Below are 26,482 nucleotides of genomic sequence, written 5' to 3'. Positions count from 1 at the left end.
GATTAATCTAACGGATGTTTTAAGGGGCCCCCTAGATGTATGTATGTATATATATGGGATTGAACTTAGCCAAGGATATGGGTCCCCATGCAAGCAGGCCTCGGTTCCTATTTTTAGGATCATACGATATACTAGATGCAACATTAATCTGAGATATAAACATACACACGCTGAAGTTGTTGTAGTTTCGGGGGATCCATCCTTCCTTTCTCGGAAATCGAGTTTGCGTTTTCACGAATCTATCCCATACGCTAAAAGTTAGCGCCCTGTTTGTCTTGACAACATAAGGTGTATTCCGTAAGCTCGATACTTCCTTTGCATTGAGAGATAATGGACCATTTCGATGCAACTAAGAGGGAAAGACACGGGGGTAAAATCCCGCCTTCCATCTCTCTTTTCGGCGCCTGCGCTGTAGGCGTTTTTGATCTGAGAGTGCGCAAACACGGCACTGGAGCAACCCCCTTGTATCTCCCGATATACCCCTTTTCCCGTCGAAAGGATGTATAGACCGTTTCGATATAACTAAGAGGGAAAGACACGGGGGTAAAACTTCGCCTTCCATCTCTCTTTTCGGCGCCTGCTCTGTAGTCTTTTTTGTATCGTGAAAGTGCGCGGAGACCGATGGCAATGAGGGTTGGAGGATCTTTCGTCTATTTGCACTCCTTAATGTCGAACTTATGGAATATAACTTATGTTTTAACCTTATCGTGGTTATAGCTAGGCGCACGCGATGTAAAATTTTGATGCCTGGCATCTGCCCTTCATCCCTTTTATATTTTGTTTATACACGCGAGATCTTGCGGCGACCATTATCTAGATTGTTTTTCTTAACTCTTTCTCTCTTTACGACATGGAAATGAGAGAATCTCCGGATTTGTATCTTTCGTTTATTTCGTAGCGAGTATTATTAGTTATTTAGTATCGCGGTGACTGTGTACTTGTTTTGTAACTTTAATTATTAAAGTGACTTTTTCACTTTTAAAAGTTGAAAATTTCTTTCGCAAAACGCGGAGATACTTTCTATTCCATGGAACATCATTTATTACTTAATTTTAATTTTAAAGAGGAAATTTACAAGCTAATTTCGTCATTACTTGTAACGCAATCACGCCCCTCGCCTTTTAAACGTAAAGTTCAGGCTGTGTATCCCGCTTTGCTAATTAAAACTATATAATTATTAATTCCGGTGAAAAATTACAGACGGAGATAATTTATCTCGTTAAAATATTCTATTGGCATATTTGAATATAACTTTCGCTAACCGAAACACGTTTTCGCCTCTTGTTTTAAATTATTCGGGTTTTTTCTTTTTTTTTGCCGGTGGTCTATGACGTGACGTCACTGTCGTTTCACTAGCTGGCCCTATTAAAAAATTCTAATTAAGACGGCCGATACCAACCGATAATTTTTCTCCTTTTTCTTTGATCTAGATACCATACCCAGAAATGATACATAAGAAATTATTATATTTAGAAGTAGATTAACTCGAAGTTGTAAAATCGGGTTTATTTTTAAATGCCAAGAGCTATTGTGGGAAAGTATTTAGGTTATCTCGAATTATTTTACTGTCAGTTAGGAATTGAAGTAATGGAGAAGTTTAATTAACTTCGGTTTAATTTAGTTTCGTTAATTACCTAAAGAAATATCTATATATTCTATTTCTTACAAAAACAGGCGTGGTTCACTTTTTTAACCAGTTAGTTCTATGAAGATGGATTTTTAAAATTATCCGAAACTTGACTGACTCTCTCTCTAGTCTCTACTAGACCCACTTATTAAAGATAACAAATAACAAAAACCAGATTTTTTTATAATAGGGGTTGATTTACTCGTAACTTAACTTTAAGTGTAGGTTGGTTTCTGTAATGATAATTATTTATGAACTTGAAACAAAAAAATAAAACATGTTTGTCTTAAATTTGGTCAACTAGCTTATATAAAAAAATTGGGTCTAGGGTTTGAAAAAATAAATGATTGGCGTTAACCTCAATATTATTTTAAAATTACAATTATTTTTAATACTTTTTTAATCTATCCAGGAACATTGGTTGTAAAATAGGGTTTGAATTATAATGAAGACTTAAAAGGTGTGGATTTTAATTTTTCCTATTAAATTTCCCCATTTTTTTTCGGTTTCACGTACGGTTATTTGCAAACGGAACTTTTACTTGATAAAATAGCAGTTGACGCGTGAAATTCCAATACTTAACGTCTCGAACGGTTATAGCCCATTAAGTAGAGTACATCTATGATCTAGCAAACATTTTTCAATATACCATTACCACCACCGTTTGGTTGACTTGTGTCGATATTTTGATGAGTTCTATCAGAAGTGGTATGAGACTAGAAGTGAAGGTCTCTAGCATTGATAGTACATCCTGGCACTAGTGAACAAATTTGAGGATTTTATGCCGATTCCCACGCGCTAAAACTAGAGAGAGAAAAATTGGTCGAGTTCCAAAAACATTTCCCACCCCCTTCCCCTCAACCTAAAGCGCCCGAACACGACGCGGCTCCTTGAATCTAGTTCGGCCGTCTACCACCGCGAGCGTCTCACCGTTTTGGAGGGAAAATTCAGAAACCGCTACTAGAGGGCCAACCGCTCTTGCGTTATCAAGTCTTTTCACTAATGCCGAGTGAAGAATTTGGTTAGCTCAATACTTCTAGTCTCATACCACTTCTGGTTCTATTTAGTTCCAAAGGAGAGATAGAGACAGGAAAAAAATCTCAAATGATTTGAGTTCTTGGATAAATCGATTAGGAATTTTATCGTCCAAATAAAACACTTTGAACCACTTTCAGTGGTGGTATAAAAAAAATAAGAAAACCTTCGCTTCGTTGCTTGTACGATAAAACAAGGCCTTTATATTTAGAGCTTTTTAGTTTTATACGCGAGATATTTCTCTCTTACCTTTACTTGAGTTAAAAAATATTGAATTTAAAAAAGGCTAGACATTTGCCATTAATTTTCGTTCCATTAAATCTTACTTTTCACTTCTTCTACTTACTCTCTAACGCGTTTAAAATCGCTGAGTCGACCAAAATAAAGATTCAAGAAAAATATCTTCCACTATGAAGGGATTCTTTTTTTCCCTCGTTAAAATGATGGTTTAACTTTTGATAAAAAAACACCCAATTTCAAAAAAAAAAAAAAATATAGTATCATTTTTGGAAAATGACTTTTTTGTGCTCAACTTATTTGAGTGAATGTTTGAGCGTAAGGTTTGATAAGTGTCCCAGGATTCTTATACCTCGTTTTCCCCCAAATTAACTTCGTTAGCTCAGGGAAGTTGAACGAGATAAATTTATAGTACTTACATTCTTAGAAAGAACGTAAAATCACGGAAAGGAAACCAAGGTTTCAATGATATTTAAGGCGCTTTTTAAGACTGAATATGGTGCTGCAAAGTGCATGGTAATGATTATTTCGCTTAGGTCAGCTAGGGTATTGGTGGGTCCTCCTATAAAGACCTCGTGAGCTGCTCCAAATGGGGTCATGACGCAATTTCGGGGCTCTTCGTTTTACTTTCTTGGCCCGGGTCATTACAAGGGTTAATGTCGCAATTATCTTCTTTTGTTACCAAATTAACGCGAAAGTTTTATCTTTTAGAAAGTATGTGGGCCCGTTACTAATGGCGTTAACGCGTACGTAGACGTCACTTCATAACTTAGTGGTAATTCATTTCTGTTTGATGTCCAGTATCATATGATGCATTTCTGGGTATCAATCAATAATACCCTCAAAGTCTCATTTTCTTCCATTGAACTAACTGTTCATATGAAGGATATAGACTTGGTATATTAGAAACCATTTCAAAGTGCCTATTTTCTTCGTAAACCTTTCAATGCAATTTCGGCTTATAACCCTTTTCTCTCTTAGAAGTATTTTCTTTCCGAAGTTTTCCACTATGGTTTTAGGTCAAGGCTCAAAAACGTAGACGTTTCGTAGTCACGTCTCAAGTTTGGCACCTTTTTTTTTTACTTTATCTTTTCTTTCTTCTATCCCTTAAGACAAGTCTCTCTCCACCTCAGTCAGTGAAAAAAACTACGTGGATTAAATGTACCCTACGCTCGAACACGTTCAAAAACAATTTTTTCCTTCGTTAATCCTTACCTCACGAACGTATAAAGTGACTGAAACAAACCAGTTTTCTAACGGTTTGGAAAAATATATTATTAAATTAATTTTTCTTATTTTTTTTTTTAAGTCGGCGCCTAGCTGACTTCCGACTGTTTTAACGTGTAATTAAACTAACGTTAGAAATTGAACGTTGGAAAATACGGTTTGCTTCAATTGAAATTGAAACCCTCGCACTTTTATTTAACTTTTAAATACGTCATAGGGGCAACTTTATTTTGACTAACTTAGTTTCGAAAACTTTTAAAAATTATTTAGGTAGTATATAATTTAAGTGTGAAGAAATTTCAAAGTGCTCCAATTTTCCAAATACGTTGATATATTATTAGTAAATTTTGTTGTAGAAGTTGTTGCTTGTTGTAGCCCAGAGGTAGGGCGAAACCTTTAGTTAAATCAGGTGTACAATTATTGGAAGTCGATAATTATATATTAAATATCGTTAAAAATCACCCTAAAGCACCTGTAAGTTTTAATTGAACAACGTAAGGGAAATATTTTGGTTGACAAATCTTAACTTCTACTCCTCTTCTTTTTATACTTATTCTCTTTGGTATAGGCCATCGAGGATTTTGTCTTGACAAAATGTCTTTCCCTCGCGAGTCGCGAATGTGACAAAACCTTGCTCACTAGTGTCCTTACGCAATATTTATTGTCTGTGACTTCTGAGAAAGAGCCAAAATTTCATTCAAACGTAAAATTACCTTTTAATGATGATTTAATGAGTGAAAAATAAATGATATATCGACGTTAAACAGGATATAATATCTCTTATTTTTCTCTCTCTATTAAATTCGCTTTTAGCCAAAAGAAAAAGAATGAAAGAAAGAAGGCGATTACGCGCTTATTTGAAAATAAACACCGACAAAGACGTGTGATGGTGAATAGATAGAATTGAATTGATCCCTTAAGTGACCCTGACAGGAAGGTAATGTTACCTTGAAATACGTAGAACCCTCCGTACCATGTACGTTCAATAATAAGTATGTCGTAATACATCGTATTGTTATTTATGAAAAAGAAAAGCCCTCTTCGAAACAGGATGTTCAATTTCAACCTTCGATCTTCTTTCCTCTCTCTCTGTGTCTGTCTTGGGAATTATACAGTGTCTTTATTTTTACACACCTTAAAATGTGTGCCATTGTTTCTGATCGTAATGTTTTTAATAATTTAAGCTGCGTGCTTATTTCGAGTTAATATACTTCTGATGAAATTTCAGAAATGCGCGTGCCTTCAAAAGTTCACGGTTGCTCGTGGAATTACCTGGCGAATTTTTAAAAGGCTGACTTTATTTTCCGAGAAGTCTTTTCAAAATTTAATGTTGAAGGGGGTGCGGGGTCAAAGGTCAACTTTCGTAATATTCGCTCCCTCTCATATCTTATTATTAGAATGGAATATAAATTATTAAATTTTAGGAACCCCTTTCTGCTTTCTTTGGAACCTTGGCTATATTTATTATAAGATTTCGTGGCCCGATCTTTTGTCACGCGAGTTTTGGAAAAGCAGATGTTCCCGAGCTTAAAACCTTTCCTTAATGGTCTTGTTTTCGGGGAAATTTAAACCAACATTACCAACTTCCTCCCCTCGCCCTTAGTTAATATCTAAGAGACTGTAAGGCAGTCCATCTCGTTAAATTTATGCAAAATATCTTTAAAAGTTTTGGAAGTGGATCTAAAAATCATGTAGTATTAAATCCCCTTAATTATGAATTTATTTGAATCCTGAGTTTAAATGGAGAGCTATTAACTGGAATTTTGTTTTGCTTTTGCAGACTGCGGCAATCTCAAGAGCTTCTTATATAATTCTGAAATAATCCTTTAAAATCCCATGGTTTTTTTTCTAGGATGTTTTCTAAAAGAGGATTTGTCTATTATTGAACTCTGTTTACTGTTTTGAGCGGATATTCTCTAATTTCCGAGTATGGGATTAATAACAACCCTAATTCTCTACCAAGAATTTCGGTTTTTCTATTCAAAATTTGGAGAGAATAATCTTGGTAACTTATAGAATACCAAAGGCACAGCTTGATGTTTTTTTCTCTCGCAAAGATCTTAAAAAGCTTTCGCTATGATAAGCAAATATATTCAAGTTTTTTTACGACCAGTACCAGATTCTGGCTAGCTTAAGGGGGGCTAGCTACTGGATAGAATATTTTGAATCTAGTTGGCCCGAATTCCCGGGCAAAAATTCGACAGTGAAGCCCTCTCTAGCTAGCCATGGATTATCGAATAAGACCTAGATATTTTTTTATTTTTTATCATCTTTCTTTTCAAACCCTTTTATCCCTTCTCTCTCTCCCCCCGCCCCTTTCTCGAGAAATACCCTTGAGAATTTTGGAGAAAAAGTTGCTTCTTGATGTGACTTCTTGATACACTTCGTGCAAAATTAATAGCTTCTATGAAAGATTGATACACCGAGGGAACGTAACCAACTTTCGGTTCGGTTTTAATCTGGAATTGGTACCAGAGTCAAAGGTCGCTCGCGGTTTATGTGGTGTTTTTTTTATGCTAGATTATTTGCCGCCAAACTAACCTCAATCCGTGCGGTAAATTAGTTCTGGAAGTTGTACTGAAAGGTTTTTTAGTTTTTCTTAAGTCTTTTAAGTAAGTCTTCTCCATTAGTTTGAAATAATGGTATACTTTAGAAAAGACTCGGTCTAATAATAGCAGCGCAAAATTAATCTAATAGATCTGAACCAGGTATTTCAATGTTTGCAATGGGTTCTCTCGATATTGTGGAGCTTAAGTGGTAGGATTTAGACAGCTTTCCTAAATGAAGTTAGCTTTCGCCGTCCTTTACAATAAATTAGTCCATTAAATACGCGAAGTTCCAACTAATGGATTTCTAATTTTTTAAATACATTTCGTAATAAATGTTAAAACTTTTCTAATCAAATATTAACAAATTGTGTTACGTTTTCTCTTTGTTGGAGGACTTGGAGGACTTCTTCACGCTTCAATCCCTTCTAAATAAACTTTTCAATCTTTTTTATTATTATTTCTGATTCATTGGAGAATCTCTAGCTTTTTTTTTTTATTCCCATTGGAATCGAGAAATGAACTGCTTTTGTCTCTTGAACCATTTTCATCATCGCAATTTTTACGATGCCATAGGTTTTTTTTTCAACCACTTTTCCATCAAAATTACTGGGTTATTGTTCTCGGAGAGAGAATGTGTTTGCTGCAGCTTCTCAACGCATCTCTCTCTTTCGCTACCCAAAGTCCCAAAAGAGACATTTTTTTCTTTACGTGTTGGAAAAATTTTGCTTGCCATATTATTAATGAAGTTTGGGGAAAACTTTTTTTATTACGTTACCCCCTTGGAGAGGTTTTTCGCCTGTTTATCAATTTACAAAGCACTGCTTTGAATCTTTAAGGGGAGTAATCTGATTTTTTTCAAAAGTTGTTGTTCCTTCCGTTGTTTTCAGGGTTCAAATAAACATGGATTTGCCAAAGAAATAAATTAAACCCAGTTTTCAATCGGAATTTAATGAATATTTAATTTTTTTCTTTTTAAATGGGAATATTGTAAAATGTCGAATTTTTTTTTTTTTTGATGAAGACTAATTTGGTAGAGTTTCCAATTTAATTTCATGTGCATATTAACGTCCCTTCAAGGGAAGTCTAGTTAATTTTGTTCAGTATTTTTTGCTACATCTCCTTTTTGCGAGACTCTGATTTTTTTCCCTTTTTTTGAAGAAATCTGGATGGTAATTAAGTTGATATTATTAATGCTTAGATTAAATCTCGGAACCTAACCCAATGCAATCATTCATTCGTAGTCTCATTTAAATTGACCCCAAAAACTATCCCAAACATTTAATTATATCGTAATCTTAATTTGCGAAAGCTAACATAATCAAAGTTTAGCCTCGAGGGAACAAAAAAGAGAGAGAAAAAGAAGGTAACCGTACTCGCGACGAATAATATATTGTCTAGTTGACCCCTTTCAACCTTTCTGACAAAAGTAACGGACAAGCTATAGGGCATCTCATTACCGACTGTGAGACCATTAACTGGAAGGTACGGTACCATGTCCGGATCCGAGCCACAGTTTCCAACGTTGAGCTTAATTATCTAGCGAGGAAGGATCTCATCATTCGCGGAATCTTTTTTGATCTACTTTTCTTCTTCTTTTTTCTATCATTCCACGCCGCTACCCCCTTCCGCCAACTCCCGTGGCGTTGGACGTCACCTGGCTCTAATGACAAGGATAGGTCAGAGTTTATGCGCCCTTCAAAGTAAAGTCAGGTGACTTTAGTGTGCACGTGAATTTGACCCATCAGGGTTGAGAGTATTGAGGAACGGTGGGGATAAATTGTGAAGTAAATAAATATGAAGTATTGGTTACGCTTAGCATCATTGTTTGTCCATTAGCAAGCAATTCGATGCTCAGTTTGAAAACTTTATTGATTTAGACGTGTTGTGTTCCTGATGTTACAAACTACATGCACCTTGGCTTTCTTTTATCGTGGTAACCCTAACTTACATTCTCTCTCGCGTATGATGTGATATCAACTTTATTATTACCACCTCATTGATGATTTGGAGCGAAAGAGTATTTCCGAGGTATTCTATTTCTTTCTCTTTTAGTCTTTGCCGCTTCATTTGTCGATTGCGTTGTTGCCTCGGTTAGTTTCCGGGCGGAGCCCGTACGCCCAATTTTAGCTTAGATGGATAATATAACAGAAGGCGAGTCTCTCATATCGACAATAACCAAACCAAAATCAAAACCAATTCTGCACGGCTTTCGTCTTCTTCTTTATAAGAGGATCCCAATTTCTTTTCCTTTTCTATACTCCTCCCCATCTTCTTCTCTTCTTTTTGCTTTTGATCCTAGTGATGGCGTTAGGAGGACCTCTTTTTTACCCCGTTAAGCCTCGCCAGGCTGACTCGTTTTTGGTTTTATTTCGATTCCACCCAATCCCTAGAATCCCATGGTATTATTGTAACAACGTTGGCGATTTGGATTTGATAGACCATTTTGACGTAAGCTCGCGACCCGGCTTTGTAGTCTATCATAGCGGTCAAAATCATCAGACGTGGGCCCACGCGCGTGAATCTCGTGCAAGAATGGTCTATGCGTCCGTATCAGTTTGGGGTTTCAGCGCGTGGGATAGATATTGAATACCCGCGTTGTTGCTAAAGGTTACGGAAATTGGTATTGGGATGAACTTTAATTCCGTTGCGATTATAGGTTTTTTATGGAAGGAATCGGGTTTCGAGATGAGATAAGATTTGGAGTGTTCCCAAAATCCCTTTCGTTTCGTATGATATTATTTTCCGGCCTTGCCCTTGTATGTAATCTTATATATTGCTTTATTATACTTTGCAATCTCCGATAACGTTTATTTTTTCTCTCTCTTTCTCTCTGGGTGAGGTATAATGCCTTCAATATGGTCTTTAGTTTTGTTTGCCTATTACGAAAAGGTTTTAGTCGAAATAAATCAATATATCTTTCAGAAAATGGAGCGATAAGTTAACCTATAATGTATGTCTTTGTTGATTTTTCATGAGGTGTTATGTTATTAAAAAAAGATGCCAATAATTTCTTGACTTATCGGTAAATTTGAAAAAGGGGCCATGAATCTGAAAGTAGGCCTGGCATGATTTTGTAGGGCATCCTTGAAAAGCTGAAACCACCAGCCAGCCAGCATCCTAGGCTCTCTTAGGTTTTCTATCGATCAGGGTTTGTGCTAGGGTATAGTGTGTGTTTTACAGGGAAAACCGTCAATTGTTCTCGATCTATATTCTGCGACGTAGACTCCGGGGTTTTTCTATCCCCCCAAATTTCCCCCGTGACATCATCGCCTAGTTGGCTGTCAGACCAGACTAGTTGGGAGCCAAAAATCATTACTTTAATCGGAAGTTCGTTGCTTGAAGTAAATAAAGGGGTTTCGGGGAAAATATCAGAAATCTTAAATTGGGTTGATTTATAGATAGTTTTCACACATGGAGGATTTATACCATTTACACCAGGAGGCCGGGCTAGCTGGAGGACAAAAACCCTTCTGCTTTTGTCCTCCAGATAGCCCGGCTTCCTGTTGTAAATGGTATGAAAACTATCTATTGGGTTTTTGAGTCTTATTTTAGACGTTTTTAAGTTTTAAAGTAACTTATTTAAGAGGGTTTAAGAATATATCGTGATTTTAACACTGATTTCAAGTTAGATTTTGATATTTTCTGGTTAATTTCCTATTTCAATTGTTTAGAAAATATTTACTTGATAATGATTTACTTCGAGTTACGGATTTCGGTTTATAGATACTTTAATGTTAACCGAACTAGACAAGAGGAGATTTATTTTTGCAGGGAAGCCTTTTAACTCCGCTGCTATTTCGGTTGAACAGTTTGTATTTTCTTTTTTTTAGTAGCGTAATTAAAGGCAGGAGCGAAGCAACGCGAGGTTTATTATAAAAATGGTCTATAGACGTCCCCGGAAGTGCCTCTGTTAATTTCAAAGCGACACGCTAAACTTCTATTAAAAACAGTCCGTATTTTTCCTCTTACTTTGTGGAATAAGGACAAAAATTATTAGATATTTATTTCTTCGTGACTCACTTATAGCCTGGGAAAAATATTTTCACGTAAATTTCGCCGCTTTGGGGGCTGCCAGAAAGCAGTTTTGGATCAATTTATAGTTTGTTGTTTTAAATTAGGGTTATTTGATGCGGTAGAAACCGCAATTTCAATCGTTTACCCGCGTATTTATTTAAACGCCTGAAGGGGAAGCCGTACAAACTACGTTTCCTTCCTTATTTTGAATAGGTTAGTTGCAAAGTTTACAAAAATGCTTCCACAACTTGATTTGAAAAGTTTCTCCGGCAGAAAAATTTAAAATTCTCTCTCACCCAACATCTCAACACCGACTACACTAAACGAAATAGGAAATATATATATATGTATATATTTTTTCATCACTGTACCAATACTGGTATGTAAATGAAGTAAAAATATTTTTATTACTTACCGAGCTAGCTAGCTAGCTAGCACTTGGATTCGAAGTTTCTCTGGCTCCACTGTGCGCGTGGGTGAGATCGGATGGATGGATATACGCGTTAACCCTTTCTTCTACGGGCTGTATTGCGAGTTTTATTCAAATTAAGAGTCCATTTGATCTCTACCATACTCTTTTTCAACGCCGCGGGGTCTTTTTCCGGCCTAATTTTGGGGAAAACTTAACTTCACTCTTAAACAAACGCCAGTAAAATGTTTTACTTCAAAGCGAATGTCATATAAAGAAATCTCGATTTATAAATTGAAGGAAACTATAGTTGCTGAAGTAAATGTTGTGAATTACATTTGTCTTTAAGACTTTAAACCAAAAAAAAGGTCAAAGGATGACCTATGAACCTTCCTTTTATTTATTCATAAGCCCAAATACTCTTTTGCAGGGTTTTATATTAGTTTGACATAATTGAGACGGAAGTTTATGGTGAATAGTAAAAAACGAAGCCAGGCAAAATTTCTTTTAGTCTATAATAGGCCTGGATTTAAGGGGCTAAAACCGTCCTACATTTTGATTGGTGGGTCACTGATATGAGAAGAAAGGGTTGGGCTTGAAACGGAAGGACATTTTTCAAAAGAGGCAAAACTAAGTGATATAAAGCATCCGCTGTCAAATAAGATTTGTTCGTGAGGTGAAAGTTTTGGTAAAGTCCAAAATGACTTTCTTTATCCTATCCTGGCTGGAACGGAGGATATTGAAACAATATATATATTATAGCTTTGTCTATTTCTTAGTAAGCGAGCCAGGCAGCATTTTGGCGCAATTCCCATGGTTTTTCGATGACCTTTTCGCTTTGCCCATTTTGTGTACCTGACTCTGTGATACGTATAAATGATTGGTCGATCCCCCGAGGTTAAGATAGTAGTAAGGCTTTGGTTTCTGTGTCGGTAAAGCTTAGCTAGATTGGCGTTAGCGTTTGTACTTTAATAAAGAGCTAAACGTCCTCTACTCCTCCGCTCCTCCTCGGTTTTCGGGTAATAACCCCTTTTTTCGCCAGATGCAATCTCCGAGCGGGTACCACACACACAAGCAACCTTACCTAAGTTCGGAGGACTCTGGAGAAGCCCGAGGGTACCTAGTCCTTTGCGCTTTGGGAAAAACGTTTTAATATTTCTAGCTTTCCTTTTGCACTCTCTCCCGGTAAATGTCACTCGGTTCATTTAATACCCCTTTCGCTTAACGTTACCACTGGAGAAAGAAAGAAAGACATATCATCTACGCTCTACCATGATTTCATCTTGGAGTAAATAACTCAAAGGGGTTTTGGTTCATATAAATGAAATTGCTTGTAGTTTTTTCGTATGTATGAAATGAGAGGAATGCGATACACTTTGACTGACTTTTTCTGCTATCGCCTACCGTAGTTACTTACATTCCATTCTTGCAATTACGTTACGGAAGAGTTGGATATACTCTGTATAGGGGTCCCTCGCCAGTGAGAGAGTGTTTGTATATAAAATTGTTCCCTTTAATGACCAAATCGTGCCCAGTATTTTTATCATATTTCTCTCCTGAGTTTTTTTTCCCTTTTTTCATTTTCTGTTTCGTCCAATTTTGCTTATTGTTTTTATCTCTGAAGCAAAACAAGATCAGGTTTTATCCTGTTACTAAATTTCACCATTTTTATGATTAAGTAGACAAGTAGATTAGGTTTTTTTTTAATTAGTTTTAAAATAACAACTATGTTATATGAACTTAAGTTTTATCAGTTTTTTATCGTAGCTTGAACTCGCGTCGTCTGCTAGTAGTAGTAGGCTTCTTTATCAATTAATTAAATTTGATTGGTTGTTCGGTAGAAGCTTGCCCTTAGAGATAAAGTAAAAGGGGTGTAATTAAGATATGGATTTCTGAAAAATAAATTCGCATATTTAATATGAAATTGATTGTTGGCAGTTGAGACGTTTTCAGTGGTTTTCAATTAGTGGTTGCCGTTAAGGGAAAAGAATTAGTAATAAAAGAAATCTTATTATAACTTGTTCCAGCAGCAGCTCCCCCTGCCTGACTCCTGAGAAAGAGGAAGGAAGATTTTTGTTGAGTTGCCATTAAAATTTTCTGGTTTCTCTTTCCATTACGCGATTTAATCGGGGAAACCATGTAAATTTCAAATTCCTGTTTTTTTATTTTTTCTGTTCTATTCTATACATTGTTCTCCTCTAGTTTCTACTTGAATTTTTTTTTTACAAATTGAAAAAATTCTTTTGTATATACCCAGTTTCAGTCTTTAAAGTTAAGTATAAAACTGGCGTTTTTATTAGCAATTTAAACCCTTTCTAAGATAGTACCTTCTATTCCAAAATACAACGGAGAGAAAAAAAGTTCCCAAAACTACTTTTTTGGATTTTAATGGTGAATGAATAAAAAAAGAGAGAACTCGGTTTTATTTTCCCAAGTCCCCTTTTTTCCACCAGATTTTTTTAACTTCAAATTTGAGCTGGGGTTTTTCCCCCCTTCCCCCATTCAATTTAACTCGCAAAATGTCGTATCTTGGAGTAAGTTATCAGCGTAACTTACGTGATAATGCCTTTATATCAGTTCCTTCTCCATGCATTGGGTTTACAATTGTCTCGGTGCTGGTGTCGGTGGAAAAGTGGAGCTCGGACCAAAAAAGTGGCAAAATGATTGGACAGACCAAGCCGGCTAGGCCTGACTTTAAATTGCTTTCACTAGACTAAATTAGTATTATTGACCAATCGGAGCGAACTGCTCTTCCATTAGGGATTTTTTTTTCTTCTTCTTTTCTTCCAATCTTCATCCTTTTTATATTCGGTATTTCCCTTTTATGTAAGAAAAGGGGTATGAAATTTACGAGCCAAGGATCTGGAAAGAAATTGTATTATCTTTTCCTATTTTTTTTCCATTTGCTAGAAGACTACGTAGGACTTGGGATTGGGACTAAGTAGTTCTTTTTTTTTTTCATCTTTCTTATACTAGAGTTAACAAAAAGCATACCCAGCCATGAATATATTTAATACTCTCATAAATATGTTTTGTAACTATTAGTAGGAATGGGCCCAGGGAATTAAGCTAATTGTGCATCTCCCTAGGATCCTATTTCGTATCTTTCCAACAATACTAAATTCAATATTCTTGGAAAAATGCTAGTAAATTAATTTTCTAATCCAAATGTTTATATAATAATGTACCTAGCAAGGTCCTGATGAGGACAAATAAACACGCTATTGAAATAATTTAGAATAATTCAAAGGAAGTACTTTAATCTTAAATTTAAGTGACGCGCATGAGAGATTTTCCAAGGTTATCAAGTCTACTTCAATTAGGCGTAATTGGTGCCTCAAATTATGTATGACATTATTATCTGTTTCTTTTTATAAAAAGGAAATAAAATGTTAAAAAATATGTACATTTTATGCAGAAAAGATGATAACCAGTTGTTGGAAAGTTGGGAGAATTAGAAACATACTAGATTTATTTGGGTGCTAAAATGTTTTTTTTTATCGATTCTTATCTGTTGAGACGTAAAGATATTTTTCTATAAGAGTAATGGCAGCTTTCCACTTCTAACCTATAAAGAAATTACATGCCAGTGCCATTCCACTCTTTAGAATAGCGCAGTTTTACGATAGAACCATAAAATTCCCCTTATAAACTTACTTTTTTTAAGGGGAACTTTTCCATTTACGTCACATTCTCTACTTTCACGCTATTCACCCCGAATTTGCCTAAGATCCCGAAGTAAATTTGCAATAGGAACTATCTTAGAGTATGGTGAAAATCTCGTTTGAAACTTCATTTAAGACTCGGTCGTAAATTCAGATTTTGGCTGTTTTATAACTGGACCAAAGTCTAATGTTTTATCGTACTAATTTTGCAATGAGCTTGATTCTATTCCTCCTGGTGCTCCGTAACTTTTGAAGGCAAGGGGTACCCCTTTGATGTTAAGGCAATCTAGGACTGAATCGGTCGTTATACGTTTTCGTTTTTTTAAATGGGAAAATTGGTGGAGGGAATTGTCTTCTTGACAGTTCATTATGGCCGAACAAGAGACGCTACTTGTCGTACGACCCTCTGTTGTCTCATCCTTACCTCGTTTAGTGCAGTTTTAATCGAAGAAAAACGCCCGAAGGGGTCAACAGCCATCCTCCGTAGCACAAAAAACTTTGGGAAAACATTTGCCCCTCTTTTAAACTTAACAACGCCCACGCGCTAACCCACAATTTCAATTGAAAGCTCGTGCCGCATTGCGCCCACCTTCGACAAGGTTGAGAGTTTTTTAACTTTGTGACCTTGCCTAAGATAAGCGCGAGCTGGAGTACGATTAAATTTGAAATAATCCATCTGGGAAGAAGTAGATTCGGTCGAAGTTGTGTTTTACTTTTTTTGTCAACTCACGAACCTCAAGAACATTCTAAGAAAAGAATTGAATTTAGTTTCGTATTATAGAGAGCTTTCAGTTGGAGGAGGAGCCGAGTCTCGTGACATAATTTACGCTGCCATATTGGTGGGTTTAAAGCAGGAATGAGGCCGAGACCACCCAATATGGCTACCAGAACAGTGGTAAGACTTGGGAGCGTGTGACGTACTACTATCCCATCTGAAAGCTCTCTACTGGGGTTAGGACTAACTTCGTATTAATCTACTTCCTCTCTCTGGATGGATGAGATAGGGTTGAAATGTCCCCTTAAGAATTAAACTTTTGTATTAAAGGGTCTGTAATGACCACTCTAGTACCACCACCACCACACCAGTACCAGGACATTTAAAAACATTAATTCCCTTAACTGCAAAAGGGCGGATTTAAGCTCTGTGTTGGCCCCTCTTTTATTCCAAAGAGCCTTGCAGCGACCCCCGAACTCTTAGGACACTAACGCAGCTATCTCAAAAGCATACTAAAACAGTCCAGGGAATTATAGTATGGGGCCAAGTCCTTTTAATTTTATTTGATCAATAAAATTAAGGTGGTACGAGACTAGAAATAGTGTTGCCTCCCCCCACCTTAACGTTTTAATTTAAAATTATAAATTGAACTGGGACCTCCCATGCTTACCTATAATTGGGAAGCTATTCGTTTGGCCCAGCCACGTATTTTTAAGTGTCCGGACAGGAGTTTCAATTGTCCCATGGGGACTGACTGTGTTTTCGCTTGGTCAGGGACTCGGTGTATGTATAGTTTTGAATTATAAGTACGCCTTGGTGTTTAATTCTGTCTGATTGGGAATATCGTAGCTAATGAGGAATATATTAAACCACCGAAACATGTCAACAACATCTCAATTTGAATATTTGATAATAAACGCATCGTTGCATGTTCGGTAATTTAAATTCGAATTGGTATAGGACGGCTAGAATCGCTTAATTATGTAATTTGATCATCAGAAGTTCTGAAGACTCTAAAAACATGTGATCAAACGTCGAATGAAAACTTTTATTTTATTATCATTTCAATAATTATAACGATATTCTGGACTTTATTATCGTTCCAGTTTTATCGATTTAACAAATTTAAATTGCAAATCGATATAAGATGTTGTTAAGATATATTTATGATCTTCTGCCTTTTAAGAATTGTCGGCTGTCTTTTGATAAAGAGATCCCCTTTCGAGACTGTATTCGTAATAATACAATGGTAATTAGTACAAAATGGGTCACAGTGTATGAACGACGCCCCCCTTCTCTCCCCCCTTCCCTCATTATTCTGGCAGATCTTTCAAATTGAATATTTAATCTCTTGGTATTCAGAAATGTCTGCGCCAGTCTCGAATATAAATTGTGTTTCAATTTGTTCGAACCTAACCAAAAGTAAGAATACCCTATTCTCAATTTCAATTAAATTTGGACAATGGACCGACTTGATGGATACGGGAGAGATCGAATGGAACGTGGATAAACCGTAGGAAAATGTCATTTGCAAAATTACTTGGACGAAGTATATCCTTTATAATATATTAAGAGAAATCAACAAAATTAGAATGCTCGATTTAGGTAATAAATTGTCTTTAATTAAAACAGTCTAGGTTTGATATCGTTAAGTTAGGTCCGTTGGTCAGGTGATTAAAATGATCTGAGCCGCCCGTTGTTCGTGTTTTGGCCTAATCCTAAAAATATACGTGTCTATTTATTTCGGAATAGGAGTCAAAATTTACGTGTTTTCATTATAATTATTACGAAGTTAATGAAGGAAGGCAAATTTTTAGGGGGTAACGCCTTAATGATGGTAGTATGGGAAGGCCTCGAGAGATGACCTCGTCCGAGTACGTCAAGGTCATTGAGTGGGTATTCACCGTGGTAACATACACAAGGAATTTAATGAATATACGCGAGGGTAGTGGCCCGTGAAAATCGGGCTTGTATCTATCTCTATATACATACCTACAACGGTAATACTGTAACTCAAAAGTCGAAGCCCTACTGTGTGTTTTAAATGAAATATATTTTCAAGCCAAAAAAGGACCGGTCTGGATGTAGGCTTTTCTCCTCGACCATGCGTGAAGTGGCTAGACGTTGTTGTACCTTTTGCTGAGCACTCGTATCTTTCGATCAAAGTTTTATCTATCAAAATGTTTCACTCATTTTCTTCCTTCAAAGGGTTTTAAGCAATAATAGACCTAGTTTTGTTATTATTTAAATATTAAAGTTTTAGTTTATCGAGCGCTAAAGGATAACAATTGAGTGTAGTGGCGCTTGCCTTGTTGTGAGTTGCTCAATGTTAGGTTTTCTTGGGTTTCCTTCTATGACTCATGTTTTCCGAAACATTGTTCCGCTTTTTACGGTCGTTAAGGCTAAATCAAACAACAAGAGTCCGTAATCAGTTAGTTGATATGATAACTAATTTATATTATTCTTATAACAGAAGTTTATTATTATAAGAGAAATTAGAGAAACGGTTTTTATTTGCGTTTACTATGGTGTTTTCGAAGTTTATTAAGCGAACTCTAGAACAACAGTACTCCTCAACACGTGACACGTATGTACAGGGATTATGTAAATTACAATCTCGCGGTTGTTAACGCGTGTCATTTGGTGTCGTTGTAGAAGAAACGTTTATTTGTACATTTAAAAGTGTTTACTTTAGATAATGGTCTACATTAAGTTTCAAGAATTGTCGTTGGGTAGGACTTTGCACTCGCTATTATAAGGAATCAGAACATATTTAGGAGGACTTAAGTAGTTAATTAGAAATTGAAAATTACCAACCTCGTATACAAAAATTGTGTTCGTAAAAACCCAATTAAATATTAACCGACTTAAACTTGAGAGCTAGACTCGATCCATAATTTATTGAACCGTAACAAACCCGCCGCGTTAAAAATAACAAAAATTATTTCACCCTTTGAATCAATGCAAAGAAAAATAAAATATTTTAGTTCAAACTTTATAATTTTTCTGTTATGTTTGAATATTACGAATGACCATTTAACCCAAATTTTCTTTTCGATTTAATCGCGACAAAGACCAGCGAATTACGTATTAGTATTATGAAATTTACGTTCTATTCATACCACCGTAGTCGAACAATAATTATTTAATAAATGAATTATTCGGGGAGAGGTCATTTACGGGTCATTTTCTTTATATTCTAAGGAAAATAATGATAAATTACCCAAAGAAATTTTTTTTCATCAAATCAGTTAGTCGCGCTTGACCAAGTTCTGTTTACGACCATTTTAAAGATAGGCTAGGACAGATTGAAGCTAGACTCTGCTTGCAACATAAAAAAATCTTTACCTATGTTACATCACTAACAATCAATAAGTAGTTTAGTTCTAAGAGAGATAGATAGAGCGGAGTATGGCTTTCTGTAACTTAATATATCGAGTTTCATAATACATTATTTTTTTTCTTTCCAATGATCGTTAATGGATAGGAATGAGCTATAAATTCCTTTTCTCGGGTATTTTCTCGTGACCCACGCATGGTTGAGCTCCGTCCGTTCTGTAACAATTTTATGGGATTTTTCTAGCCAGTCTTGTAGGTAAAGAACTTTAGGGAAACTAAAATAACCGCGATAATTATTATTGAACGCTGAGAGCTCTCTTTTTTTGGGTTGATGATGATGATGACGGGGAAGACCTTTAGTTCCACTTTTTAAAAATGCATGGTGGTTATTATTATCTTCATGGACATATCCAGTCCCGAGAAGCTTTTGCTTGCTTGGACGTCAACTTATTAGCGTGCAGCGTAACACGATTAGCTTTTCTTAACGAAGCCTTCTTCCTTGAAATTTCTAAAAGGGGTAGTAACGCTCTAGATCGAATCGGATTTTTTTCTTAGTTTTAACGTTGTCATCGTAACTTGACATCTTGTATTACTATCCCTTGAATAATTTTCTTATTACGCAAATTTATAAATTAAACACGGTCTATTGAACGTGTGCAATTTTGTGTTTGCCAAAAGGGAATTTAATTTTTAATCTACTTATCATAACCACGTAAAATAATTAAAAAATAAAAAAAATAAACCGAAAATAAATTTGGGAATTTTATAAAAATGTATTGAAGCGGAACAAATAAGTATTTTCGCCGCTGTGAAAGTAGATTTCGTATTTAAATTACGGTCCTATCTGATCTTTTTTTTTATTTTCCATAATGCAAATAGCGAAATTTCTGTTTGTTTGGACCAATGTTGTGGTTGGTCTCTTTTCTAATTTTGAAGGGATATCTTGCCGTCTTTTAGCAGTATTCCGAAGATAAACATTCTGTGGTGGTAGCCTTAGTACTTGGCCATAAAAATAAGTGAAGAAATGAAGGATAGCCTATAGGAAAAACAGAGAGCGGGTTGGCAGCCCATCCGACAAACTTCAAATTGCTTTTGTTTTCAACATTGGTTTTTTCGCTCCTAAACATTTTTCTCCCCCACTTTTTGCGCCTTTTTATCCAAACTAGAAAATGATTGACACTTTTTCCCCAGACTGGGATTTTAAATTGCGTTTTATTGGATTCCCTAGCAGCTTTTCTTTGTCTTTTAACTTTTCGCCGTAGAGGCAAATGTCACCCGAGATACGGAGAAAGGAAGTAAAAGGGTCTTCTAGCGTTTGGTAGCGGTGTTAGGTGACAATGATTTGATTCGCAATGCAGAAACGAGATTTTCTTCTTTTATTTTTGCTTGCTTTGCTAAATCGAATTTCGAGTTCCCAACCCCTTTAACATTTATTATTTAGGCTTAAGTTAAGGGGGAAAAATTGTAGGAGTAGAGTTTGTTATTTGACTAAGTGACTTATGACGAGAGAGTTTTACTTACTTCCGTAGGAAATCAACTTTTACTACCCCAAAAAAATATTTCGAAATTCTTTTTCAGTTCAGTTTGTGTGAAAAATTTTAAATATTTCATTAGAAATATGATTATTTTCTCTCTTTCTCTCCCTTATTTTTCTTTCTATTGTTCAATTTAATGAGAAAGGTAGCGTTATTATTATTCAGTTTTAATTGGCATTTGTTTTGTTTAAGTAAACTAATTTGCGAAATTTTCTAGCAGCAAAATAGAAAAACGGTTCTATTTACTTAAGTTAATATTGCGGAAGGGGAATTATTTTTAATGGAAATTAATTTCTGTCAGATTTAACCCGAATTAATTTCAATTAAATACTCCTCCACTTGCAAAAATTATCACCTTTAAGTTAAGTGGAAATAGTTGATTTTATAAAAACTTTCAGCTCAAAATTACCATAAAACAGATGAAACCTTTGAGGCAAACCATGTGACTGATATTGAAATATATTCAAGGAGTACCTGAATAAACTCGTATTTTCTGCTTAGATTGTTATTAATATTTGTGGCACCATAATAATAATAATAATAATACTTTGGGAGTAAGGAATGGGGAAAAGAAAATGATGAGATCTTAATGAAAATTCATTTCTCGAATCCCCTCGTTATCCCTAACGCTTTTTCTCTTAAAGAAGGGCACTCTCGTTCGTCTCAATTAAGTATTTCATTAAAGACGATGGTAACCCCTTCTTCCTTAATACTAATTGGGAAAAGGAAATTCCATCCAAAAACTTTTAATGGTCCAGGCTCCATCCCTGGCGTTATTTCCAAGACGATGGCATCGTTTATTTATCAAGCTTAATTACGATTTCTCTACTAAAATAAAAGAAGTTCCCCCACTTTAAGCTTGCTTACTCGTCATATCCCAAAGGCTGTAACCCTTAATTTATTCCTAAACCAACCAGCCAGCGATCGTCGTCGTAACTCGAGACCGTTAGCTTAGCTAAGTTACGGGATCCCTCTCCATTTTAAATCCAAAGTCTGTACGCGATGACCCAAAGTGTTTCCCCTCGTGTAATTTGACATTCAGGATATCTCACTGTCTTTCTCTCCCCTTTACCTTGAGGGCCGATTAAAATGTATTTTTACTTTTTACGAGTTTTGTTAGTTGGTGAGTTATTGGTGTTTGGGGGATTATAAATAAAGGGGTCGGGAAGTTTTGAAACTTAATAATGATTAGGGTATAAAATAATCCCAAATATTACGGTTTAAGCTTAAGGAATTTTACGGAAATTCGTAAGTCTAGAAAACCTTAAAATATCTTTGAAATATGATTCTTAAGTTATGAAGCCTTAATTGAAATCATGGAACGTTTTGTGATACGGAAGCTAAGTTAAACTTAAGTGACTTTAGTTTAGAGTCAATTGTTCAAGAGGTTGAGGCTGACGTGTTCTTAATTTCAGTATCGTATATTTTAAGCATCTTAATTATATCTTATCTTTTTTCCTACCGCCTGAATTGAAGGAGGAAAGGAATCCTTTAGTTATAACTTTTGCGTTGGCGTCAGTTTACGTTTTAAACTATCTAGAAGATTATTAAATAATTACTGAAAGGAAAACGGGGGGCCTCGCTAGCTCGCTTATGTCGGAAGTTGTTGTTTAAATTAGAGGAATGTCCTTATTCGTATAAGTTCAAAGTAACTGTACACCACTAAAGACTGCGAGAAATCCCATGTTATGTCATAGCCACTGATCCAAAGATGCTTCGTAATATTTTTGTAGTTTACTTTAGCCGTTTGTCTTAAGACGCTTGAAAGCAAATCTGATGTAACTCTTAAGGGAATTTACTTGGGTATTTACTGTATTTTGGGTTCAATTGATTTCTTCCCCTTTTAACATACTCGCTAGGCTCATTGCCTTGGCTCGTTTGTCTTTATTATTATAATATTTAGTACCTCTCGATTGAATTATCGAGTTCCGTTGATTTGATTTCCACGTATGTTTTATTTGTTTAGTCTTATCTTGTATTAAATATTGAATGTAGTTTAATTTGCGTTTGTGATTTTTGGAATTGATTTATCGTCTTATTGATTAACCCTTTCAAGAAGTTTTATTTAATTTCTCATTTTTTTTTGTTATCGATATTTTCAGATGGTATTTTGGTCGCATCAAGAGAATAGAAGCCGAAAAGAAATTGCTTTTACCCGAAAATGAACACGGAGCTTTTCTCATTCGTGACAGTGAAAGCAGAAGAAATGATTACTCACTTTCGGGTAGGTCTTATCGTTAATCGTTTAGTTAGTAATTCGCTCGAGAGGTTAGCGTTGGAACCCTCGAAGACAGACTAGATGGTCCTGGGTTCACTTTCATAGTCGCGAATCTTTTCGTATTCTACTCGTAGTTCGGGATGGAGACACGGTTAAGCATTACAGGATACGTCAGTTGGACGAAGGTGGTTTCTTCATCGCGCGTAGAACGACGTTCAGAACTTTGCAGGAGCTTGTCGAACATTACAGCAAGGATGCCGATGGTCTTTGCGTTAACTTGAGGAAGCCTTGCGTGCAGATAGAGAAACCTACTACGGGTGGACTATCGCATAGCACAAGGGACCAATGGGAAATTGATAAAACGACGCTGAAATTCGTGCGAAAGTTGGGTCAGGGTCAATTCGGCGAAGTCTGGGAAGGTTTATGGAATAATACCACTCCTGTTGCCATCAAAACGTTAAAATCAGGTAGAGAAACTCGCGATTCTTATTGACAAACACTCGAAGGTTGACGGACACCATCCAGTCTCGGACATCAATTCAACATCGAAATATTCTTGTTTCGAATTTCGTAGGAACCATGGATCCTAAAGACTTCTTAGCTGAAGCCCAGATAATGAAGAAACTAAGACATTCTAAATTGGTTCAACTGTACGCGGTTTGTACTGTTGAAGAGCCGATTTATATCATAACTGAACTCATGAAACACGGAAGCCTGCTAGAGTACCTTCAAGGTTAGTTTCAAAATAGGCCTACACCCTATCTATGTCTTGCGCGAAGAAAAACAAACTGTTGCCAACATTTCAATCATTTTTGTTGTAATGCCCTAACGTACGCGTCCGCGTTTTGTCTTACTCAGGTAAAGGACGGGCCTTGAAATTAGCCCAATTGATAGATATGGCCGCGGGTATAGCCGCCGGTATGGCTTATTTGGAATCTCAGAACTATATTCATCGAGATTTAGCGGCCAGAAATATCCTCGTGGGGGAGAATAACATTGTCAAAATAGCCGATTTTGGCTTGGCTAGGTTGATTAAGGAAGACGAGTACGAAGCCAGAGTTGGCGCTAGGTTCCCCATCAAATGGACGGCTCCCGAAGCCGCCAATTATAGTAAATTCTCTATCAAATCAGACGTCTGGTCATTCGGTATCTTGCTGACCGAGTTAGTGACGTATGGAAGGATTCCTTATCCTGGTAAATATTCGCGATTTTAACTTTAAAGATTTTGATGGTCTCTGGCTTATTGTTGACCATGTATGAGTGACGTTTCTTTGCAGGAATGACCAACGCGGAAGTTCTACACCAAGTTGAACACGGATACCGCATGCCTTGTCCACCTGGCTGTCCTGCCACGTTGTACGACATCATGTTAGAATGTTGGAACAAAGATCCGATGAAACGACCCACATTCGAAACGTTGCAATGGAAGCTGGAAGATTTCTTTACTCTAGAAGGGTCTGAATATAAGGAAGCTTCCATCGCTTACTAAAACAAATACCCAAACAAGTTCGTAATACGAATCAACGGATCAACTTCGACATAAAAAAAAAAAAAAAAAAAAAATTGTCAGGATTTTTTCGTTAATTTTTTTGCTCCGTTTTAAGAAAGGTGCTCGTTTTAGACACTTGAACAACGCGTAGAATTGGACTACATTTATCAATCGATGATTGATTGATAAATCCCTCAGGTAAGGGAACACATTTATCCAGTGACTTTTAAAACCAAATTACGATAATAAGTAAGAAAAGTGGAAAGACTTTAATAACGTGACTTTTTAGTTTATCATCTTACGAGAACAATATTTAATTTCACTTTTTTTTTTAAATTTCCATTAATTTCTTTTTAATTAGTCCATAATTAAATTCTTTATGAAAATACTCTTAAAGAAACCGGATAAAAAGTTAATTTCTTCATTGAAAAATTTTTAATTTTATAGTAACCACTTTTTTAATTGAGTTAATTCACATTAGACTAATCAAGTACGCGTCAGCTTTGTACAGTAATTAACACATACGCTAATTAATAGTTGACGAGAGTGTCTATCAGGAACAATCAAACTTAGGGCAAAAAGAACGTAATTAGCGCCAAATTAATTATTGATAAGCCTAGGTTATTTTAAACGTTTTTTTTTTAAATTTAATTTCTCGACTAAATTCTTCGTACAACAACAACTATTAATTCCATCTTTTTATAGTCGTGTGTTGTTGGTAAATGTTCGTGAAAAATGATAACACTTTTTTTTATATATGCCAAAAATCATGTCAGAGACTGGGGTTAATTAATTTAGTAAAGAGAACTCGATAGTGGAAATTTTTACTCGCTAGAAACACTTTTAATTTCGTCTCAGACCCGATATTGTCGTCAATGCTATAAATATTTAGGGGAATAATTAAAAAATAGACGTTAGGCCTAATTCGCTTAATAGAGTTAGTTACGGTTAAACACGTTAATCGCAAACTAATTATCATTTAACTAAAATTTTATCGTTAAGTTCGCGAATGAAGGCAGATTTTCATCTTAAAGGGACTGTAAAGGTGGCATCGGTGGGTGGGTAAAAATCATATGAAATACGTCAGAGGCACGTGACCGATGAGAGGCGTGGTTCAAAGAAGCTTAGTTCGTTTTGTTTCGAAAAATACCACTTCATGGAATTGGCGCTGCAATCTTGCGAAAAACAAGGACTAGATATCCAGTTCCACTCCATGAGGAGTTTTTGTATCTTGGCATCACGTGATGTCTGTGACGTATTTCAAATAATTTTCACCCACCCGCCGATGCCTTCTTTGCAGTTTCTTTAAAACTTTACGTGATGAAACTTTTTGAAAAGCCAGCCAATCAGGGTGTTTTCTTTTAAATATTAAGTTGCTCCTTAATTATAATTATGAAGTAATTATAGCTGTACAAAAAAAAACGCTACTTAAGTATAAATACTTACGGATAATATGTATAAAAAGTCAAAGCAAACAAACAAACATGTGGGTGGTTGTAAGAATTCGTGAAAAAAAAAAAAATACAAAACTTACGAAGAAACTAAATATGTTGAAACAAACAAACAAACTAAACAAGACCAAAACTATCTTATATATCTTTTCCGCTTTTTTTCCTCCATACTTGAAAAATATCAACAACAACAAAGCCTTTGGATATTAACAGACATCTTTAACAACACTGACAATTAAGCATTCCCCGTTTTTTCTTCTTAAAAAGTCTCCGATAATGACTGAATCAATTGTGTTTGATGTTTAAATTAACAAGAAGAATTATAACTTCTTATCTAGTCCCGAGTACTCCCTGTTTTTCTATCTCGCAAATGCTACTATTATTATTATTAAGATACGCTACCAAGATTTATTTAATTAATTAATTACTTTTAATGAACCATTCCCCCCCCCCCAGCTATAATCCAAATTAAACGCGGTAAAAAATAGATCAATTTTACGTACCCTACAAGAGTATGTAACACTAATGAATATTGGGTTTTGAAGGCTAAGCAAATATTATTACCCATCCTTACTTACCAATACCAATGCCAACCAGTTCTATAAAAATAAAATTTGACGAAACTAACTTTACTTCTCTCAGAATGAAAAGATTGATTGATTACTGAGAGTTATTATCGTCTTATGAATTCCACACACATTTTTAAGTGTTAATAATATCCTACCAAAGGGTTTAAATGTTTGTGATCCAATTTTTACTTTTTCGCCTCAGTCATTTTAAACAAACAAACAAAGAAAAAAGAGAATAAAAATGACTTTTTGTATGAAATAAACCGTGAAAAAACAACCAATTAGTAGTTCCGTTAATTACTAAGCTTATTACCCTTCCCCGTTTTTTGCAGACTTTAACGTGATAAACGAACTCAAAGGAATGGACGACATTTCCTTGAGAAATTACCGTTTTTTGCAGACT

The 26,482-nt window shown here is 35.7% G+C and overlaps 1 protein-coding gene and 1 long non-coding RNA gene across 2 annotated transcripts in view; one reads left to right on the top strand and one right to left on the bottom strand.

The window, feature by feature from the left end:
- The window catches only part of LOC149717836 (uncharacterized), an 83,194-nt gene extending 56,843 nt beyond the window's left edge, over nt 1–26,351 (bottom strand). The window contains exon 1 of the long non-coding RNA XR_016367912.1: nt 24,645–26,351. This is a non-coding gene — a long non-coding RNA (uncharacterized LOC149717836). The remainder of the gene's footprint in view (nt 1–24,644) is intronic.
- Nucleotides 1–26,360, top strand: part of Src42A (Tyrosine-protein kinase Src42A) — a 45,210-nt gene extending 18,850 nt beyond the window's left edge. The window contains exons 2-6 of the mRNA XM_089840863.1: nt 22,455–22,576; nt 22,705–23,037; nt 23,145–23,303; nt 23,429–23,764; nt 23,848–26,360. Of these exons, the coding sequence (XP_089696989.1) occupies nt 22,455–22,576; nt 22,705–23,037; nt 23,145–23,303; nt 23,429–23,764; nt 23,848–24,059 (1,162 nt within the window). The 3' untranslated portion in view covers nt 24,060–26,360. The remainder of the gene's footprint in view (nt 1–22,454; nt 22,577–22,704; nt 23,038–23,144; nt 23,304–23,428; nt 23,765–23,847) is intronic.
- The last annotated feature ends 122 nt before the right edge of the window (nt 26,361–26,482 follow it).

The sequence above is a fragment of the Phalangium opilio genome, unplaced genomic scaffold (assembly GCF_054372755.1).
Source record: "Phalangium opilio isolate 3A_F unplaced genomic scaffold, DU_Popi_V2 ptg000003l_1, whole genome shotgun sequence".
Taxonomy (NCBI): Eukaryota; Metazoa; Arthropoda; class Arachnida; order Opiliones; family Phalangiidae; genus Phalangium; species Phalangium opilio.
Note: the sequence above shows the minus strand (reverse complement) of the source record. Positions and strands in the feature narration are given on the sequence as shown.